At 36.0% G+C, this 7548-nt stretch overlaps 1 protein-coding gene across 1 annotated transcript; it reads right to left on the bottom strand.

Annotated features, from left to right (window-relative positions):
• Positions 1–269: 269 nt before the first annotated feature.
• On the bottom strand, positions 270–932 carry LOC104087320 (uncharacterized). The gene is made up of 2 exons (XM_070180349.1): positions 403–932; positions 270–288 (listed from the first exon to the last, which is right to left on the bottom strand). Exons 1-2 carry the CDS (start codon positions 930–932, stop codon positions 270–272), a joined length of 549 nt encoding a protein of 182 aa, XP_070036450.1.
• Positions 933–7548: the final 6616 nt, after the last annotated feature.

Below are 7548 nucleotides of genomic sequence, written 5' to 3'. Positions count from 1 at the left end.
AAATGAAAACATCGATTTGTTTTGGAAATGAGTCGGCTTGCCTAGTTCCACGATAGGCACCATCACGACAGGAGTTAGTTTGGGTCATGACATTGCGCTACTCACACCATCCTTTATTACCCCCAAAATTTGACTAACTTCTACAATTTTCAAAACTTTCGGCAGAGTTTCCTTTGTAACTTGAGATATCAAAAAAAAAATCAACCTGTCAAACCAATCGAACAATAATACTTTGCACCTCCAGCTACTCAATCTAATAATATACAACTTCAAGACACACCCATATACCTGCCAAAGCCATTTTACATCATTATAAGTACAAATATCACATAACTTGACAATCTAAATATTTTAAAGCTTAAAATGAATTATTTACTAGAAATTTCTAACAAATAAGGATACTTTTTCTTCATGGCTTCCTCGAGCTCCCACATAGATTCCTCAGCTGAGTGGTTACTCCATGTTACTTTCATCAAAGCAACGTCTTTGGTTTGAAGTCTACGAACCTGCCTGTCTACTATAGCTACATGGACCTCCTCATATGTCAGAGTATCATCAACCTCTATCTCCTGTCTATCAAGTACATGACTCGGGTCGTGAAAGTACTGTTTCAGCATGGACACATGAAAAACTGGATGCACAGAAGATAACTCTATAGGTAAAGCTAGTCGATACGTTACAAGCCCAATCCTTTTAAGAATTGGATAAGGCCCTATATATCTTGGGCTAAGATTCACTTTTCTATCAAATCTCATGATACCCTTCATTGGAGACACCTTTAAAAATACATAGTCACCCTCTTTGAACTCAAGATCGCAGCGTCTTATATTTGAGTATGACTTTTGTTGGCTTTGAGCTATTTTAAGTTGTTCCTGAATAAGTTTTACCTTTTTCAAGGCATCATGTATTATGTTTGGCCCAATAAGCTTCATTTTACCTAACTCAAACCACCATACAGGCGAATAACATCGCCTCCCATATAGGGCCTCGAATGGGGACATCTGAATGCTCACTTGATAATTGTTATTATATGCGAACTCAATCAAAGGTAGATGATCATCCTAGTTTCCTTTAAAATCAAGAACACATGCTCGTAACATATCTTTCAATGTCTGAATTGTCCTCTCGTCCTGCGCGTCCGTTTGAGGGTGAAAAGTTATACTTAGATTAACTCGGGTACCGAGACCTTCCTGAAAACTCTGCCAGAGCTGGGCAGTAAACTGTGCACCCCTGTCAGAAATAATAAACATGGGAGAACCATGAAACCGAGCAAATCTCCTTTATGTATAATGTTGCATACTGGGGTGCCGTGGAGGTTATTTTGACTGGTAAAAAGTGAGCTGAGTTAGTGAGTCGGTCAACTATAACCCAAATAGAGTCGTGTTTCTTAAAAGTTCGCAGCAAGCCCACCACAAAATCCATATTTATGCTCTCCCATTTCCATTATGGTATTTCAATGACTTGAGCTAAGCCACCTGGCCTCTGGTGTTCAGCTTTTACTTGTTGATAGATTAGGCACTGTGATACATAATCTGCAATATCTCGCTTCATACTATTCCACCAATAAACATCCCTCAAATTATGATACATTTTGTTAGAACTTGGATGTATTGAATATCTGGAGCTATGAGCTTCTACCATAATTTCTCTTCGAAGATCTTCCACATTAGGCACGCATAAGCGGCCATCAAGTCTCATCACACCATTCTCATCAAGTGCAAAATTCTTAATCTTGCCACTGAGGACACCTTCCTTGAGCTTAAGCAAGCTAGGGTCATCAAATTGTTTGGCTTTAACTTGCTCTACTAAAGTAGACTTAGCACCGATACTTGCTATCAACCTTCCATCATACTTCTCATCGAGACAAACCCCTTGGCTAGCTATTTGTTAGGCTTCCGTAACTATTGGAAGTTTGACCACACATAACCTGGTCAAAGTCCCCATGGATCTTCTGCTCAAAGCATTAACAACCACATTCGCTTTGCCGGGATGGTAACGGATATTACAATCATAATTTTTAAGCAACTCCAACCACATACGTTGTCTCAGATCATGGATAGGATCCCAGCAGTATGCATAAGAATCACCAGCAGCAGCAAAAATGGATCCAGACTACAATGGAACACAAAATATTAAATAAAAATATGTAGACAGGACAACTTTGAGGTAAGTTTTAAAAGGCTGAATCAGAATATCAGACTTGACCTACGCAAGAGAAGAATCCATGAAATATAAATGAACAGAGTTAATAATGTTCGACGCTTTGAACTAACAGCTCTAGCTATGGTACCAGAACCCCGAAGTCCACTCAACATGAAACCCTCGGTAGTCACTTGATTCTTCTCTGCCAACCACCTCCTAAGGTTGTTCCAGGAATCTTTCTCCAAATTTGGTATTCAAAAATCAAATACACAAAACAATATATCGAAATAGAGTAGGTCTAATGTACAAAAGAAGACTGGCCATCCCCCAAAAGCAGTGCACCAAAGAATCTAATGAACAAGACAAATTATCTGCTACTATGAAGTTCTTTTGTAGTTCATCCACAAATTTAGCACTTCTAGTAGATTGCACAATTTGAAAAAAATAATAGCTGCCACCACCACACTCCACTCTCTTCTTCGTAAGAAGGAAACAAAATAAAATATTGCCTTATTGTTGCACAATACATAGGTTTCAACTACCATCATAATCTAGCGAAGGACCCAAGACATTCCTTCATAACTAAGAGCGTCTGTAGTAAAAGAACTGGTTTGCCTCTCAGTATCTAAACAAGCATCTAACTAGGAAAAGATAACTTAACCACAATCTATTTATACCTCATATGTCCTGACTAGATCGGCTAATGCATCAACTGAAATGAGACTTATAGTCCTATCCACTCACTCCAAAGTGTCAATCAAGAAGCCACTCAGTTGATTTAGAAGAAAATTAAAGGGCAACAAACCTGAGTACTAACGGCCGTGCAATTATTCTCTGGAATTGGAGAAAGTGCACCCCCAATGACCTTTGAGATATGAGAACATGGTTGGAATAGAAAAGTAATAATAGTATAAAGTATAAGGAAAGATGCAATAAGTGAACCCTTCACTGTTGTAAGCAATAACTAATTTTCAGATATAAGGCCAAGATAACAAGTCATCTAAAGACCAATATAAACTAGTGTATGAATTAACAGTGGATGTAAAGCTTTGATTGCAGTTTATTTATTAACTCCCCCCCACCACCACTCACCCCAAAAAAATAATAGACCTAACAAAAACGTTGAGGAATCTTCTTAAGCACTAAGTATGCTAGCGAGAATATCGGTAAACCATCAAGTAAGCAGGAAGGTTGCAACAAAATGTTTAAACTCCTGAACAACTAATCTTTAGTTGCACATCCATTGCTAAGCATACAATACCAGCACCTACTAGTGATGCCAACGGTCTCAGAAGAGGTAATAAAAAATTATAATAAAATTATTTCACGTTTTTCAGTAACTTACTTTTGTTGAGGATTCACCAAGTCAAGCATTGGCTCTGATGTACCTCCTATATAGTGATAACAAGAGGAAAAATAAGCAGAGAAGACTATCCTTTCTTCTTTACATCAAATGGAAGCAGCAAAAATCCAACTCATTGCTAAATTCTCGAACAAACTAATATCAAGTTACATCAACGAGTTAACTCAGGACAGACAGCTTATGGACATTCAAATGTAGGGTAAAAGTAGCATAATGCAGTCACCTCAAGGAATTCATATGACTTGCAGAAAATTTTCTACCACTTACAGAAAAAGGATGTTATTTCAATAGATTTTGGTCTATGGCTAAGCTAATATCTCAGAGGCACACAACATACATAATGTGGGAACCAAACAGGACCATGCTTCAAGTGTGAGGGTTAGAAAGACACAAAATAAAATTATATTCCAATAAAAAAAGAGGCAAGAACATTTGAAGACTAGTATCTACCAGTTTTTCATGTGGTGGGGAAGTGTCTTTCCTCACTTCTTTGTCATTTAATTAACATAATTTGTGCCAGTTTGGAACTGGTATGTCTACTCCTTTTTTCATCTCTTTTTCCTATTTTTTCTCTAAAACTAATTTTTATTAGTAAAAAGAATACTCAAGACATTTTCCCCGGAAACCTATGCCAGACCTTTTTTAGGCATTAAAAAAATCACATACAACAACAACCTAGATTCCTACATGGGCACAAATATATGCTTGCATATTGTTTTGTACTCATGTCAGACACTGGTAGTCATGAAAAAATAATTGGAACGAACTCCAGTCCAACCAGATGGTGTCGCAAGTCATGTCCTTGATACTGAACGCTAAGTGTCCTTCAATCAGACAACAAAAAGTCTATCAGATGTGTCAATTATTCCCACTTCAATAAATTTCTCGTTTGGTACGAGGAATAAATGATAATTAATTCAGAGATTAAAACTGAGATGAGTTTATCCCCCGTTTGATTAGGATAAAATCATGGTATAGCTAATCCCAGGATTAGTTATCCCGGGATTGTAGTGTATTTTCTATCCTATGGGAGGGAGGGATAATTAATCTCGAAATAACTAATTCCGGGATAATTAATCATGGGATAACTTGTTTCCCAACCAAACGATCTCTTAAGACATAATTTCAGAAGTAACAAGTATTTCAAAATTAACTTTGCATACTAGAGATCGACACAAATTCAACCAAACATGAAAGCAAAGAAGAAAAAGAGTTGTCTCCTGCCCTACGCAAAACATATGTAAAACTTCATTTATGTTATATTCGATGGATCTCTTCTATATTATGTAGTTGTAATGTCTTGAATCCTTAAGTTCATTTCTTTTGTTTTTGTAATTCCTTATAAAAATAGTGGAACACTATATTATGTTATAGTCATTAGAGCTGTCATGCCCCCATATTTTTAAAAGAATTTCCTTTTGTATCTGATTCGGTAATGTGTCCAATGTCTGTCCATGACCGTGATATGTAAGGGGGCCACATACAACTCCTAGATGAAACACATGCTTAACTACAGAGCAAAATTGTGTCTTTTGTATCTGAATCAATATTGTGCTTGCCCCAATGTCCTGAGCCGATGATCTATTGGAAACAACATTTTTATCCTCCAAGGTAAAGATAAAGTCTGCGTACACACTACCCATCCCAAACTCCACGGTGTAAGATAATAGTGGGTATGTTATTGTTGTTGCCCCAATGTCCATTTCATGACCATGATATGCAGGGGCACACATACACTCCTAGATGAAATAAATGCTAAACTATAGAGCTAAAAAGCTGGAATTCTTCGAACTCAGAATTAACAGCCAGAAGTTAGACGGCGAAAGATGTAAGAAACTCCTACAAGGGGAGCACATAGAAAATAGTAATTTGCAGCAATCGACACTATCAACTTCTAATTTATTAAGGCAATGAAAGACACAATTTTAATGAATGCATAAGAACCAAAACATTTATAAGAACAAATACCTCAATAACAGTGAATCCTCATCGCTGCCATAAAATTTAACATCATAAGCGGACCCTTCATGTCTTTGTACCAGCCAACTAGATTCAGCCACTGGTACCAATGAACAAAACCAAATTCACCAAATAAAGTACCAATTCAAACCAAAACATGCCTTCACACTTCGAAAACATTGAGAAAATAGGAACTTACTTGCCCGCGGAGCTCAAATCCTACTAAGACGAAGAAGCAAAAAAAAAAAAAAAAAATTAATACTTTAGTCAATAAATTTTGCTTCTTTAAGTTAGAGTGAGATATTGAGCTTACGAGGCAAGAGGAGATAGAGTAAGAGGCGAAAGAGCCATCGCTAACGGCGGCGACGATGAGGTCCGGATAAGAATTATGGTTCGGATTCGGGTTCGTGGCGAATGCAGTACGGAAAACAGTTCGGCATTGGGATTCTCTCCCCAGTAAAATAGAGTCTCTGTATACGTCTTCGTCCCAATTCCTGCAGTCCATCGTTGTTACCATCCTTACCAGAATATTTCGGGGTTTAGTGAATCAGAGTTTAGCTGAAAATCTTGACGAAGAACCGAAAGTTTGGATAATTCGCGATTAGCGACATCGTTTCTGTAAGTCCGAACAAGGTATTTTTTTGTTGGAATATAATTAATTTCTACGGTTATATTTGATTAGAAATGCTTAATTTCCTCCCAGAACTCTCACCTTGCTCTGATAGATCTTCGGCCCCCCCTCCAAGAACTCTCACCTTGCTCTTGGGATGACTCGAACTCACAAGTTGGACCTCCAAGAACTCTCACCTTGCTATTGGGGTGACTCAACTCATAACTTCTTGGTTGAAAGTGGAGGGTGCTCACCACTAGAACAATCCACTCTTGTGGTGCTTAATTACATAATATAGTAATTAAATTGATCTATTTATTTATGTAACAAAATGAAAAATATATGTTTAGAATATATATTTCTTAATAAATATCTATACTAATGAAAAAAAAAAAGCTAGTAAAATATAAAATGTGTTCAATAACTGTGCAAAGAAAAAATAAAAATTAAGAAGTCGCAAAACTATATGAAAGCATATCATAAGCAACATGTTGAAAGGTTGAAAAATACAAATTAGAGAAATAGAAGAAAAATAGTGTAAAAAGAATAGTAATCTGTTTGACAAAAGAAAAATAAAATAGAATGAATTGGCTATCTTAACTTCTTATTACATAGTGTATCCGCCACACATTCGTAATTACACCCAATTTGTCAAAATGTGTGATTACAGACAATTACACACATTCAATTTCAAGGTGACTTTCCAATCATGCTCTAACTATCCAAAGCGATAAATGCAATAAAACCTTTCATATTTCTAATTTTTTTATTTGCTTAAAAAAATTATCTATAAAAATTGTACAACAAAATGCTATTTTCTTAATTTGTTTTTCACTTTTTTCCCCAGATCCCACTTGTGGAATATATTGAATTTGTTATTGTTTTTTAATTTTTTTATTTTTAAAATTTATTAGAAAAATGACATTGTATAGTCTCTATAAAAATAATAGCCGATAAAATGTATAAAATTTATATATTTTTTGTCTATATATACATTCTATATATTATATACAAATATTATATAAGTTTTATATACTTTTTCGGCTACCATATGTAAATAATTTCTGGCGCAGTCTAAAAGTGTTAATACCTCAATTTTATTTGCTAAAGCGATACTAAATTCAACAAAAACACCGTTATTTCCAAAAACAACGCCAACTTTAACCGGTCAATTATCATATTTAGCCCATGTCCCAGTCGTCACCTTGCGTACACGGCCTTCACATACCACAATTAACACAAAAAATACCAATCCTAAGGGGTAATTCCCCCTCCCCCCCACCACCCCACAAAGTTAGGCAAGACACTTAACTCAAAATACTCTAACTCAATCCATCAGTAAACCTTTCCCGCGATTATCTAACTTCGAACGGCTCGAATCTAGCCAAAATAACTTTATACTATAAATACTAACCATAGGAAACTATTTCGGACAATAAAGTTACAATCTTAAAGAAAAATAAAAAGTTAAACT

This window comes from Nicotiana tomentosiformis, chromosome 7, assembly GCF_000390325.3.
Source record: "Nicotiana tomentosiformis chromosome 7, ASM39032v3, whole genome shotgun sequence".
Classification (NCBI taxonomy): domain Eukaryota; kingdom Viridiplantae; phylum Streptophyta; class Magnoliopsida; order Solanales; family Solanaceae; genus Nicotiana; species Nicotiana tomentosiformis.
This window is presented reverse-complemented; position numbering and strand designations above follow the sequence as displayed.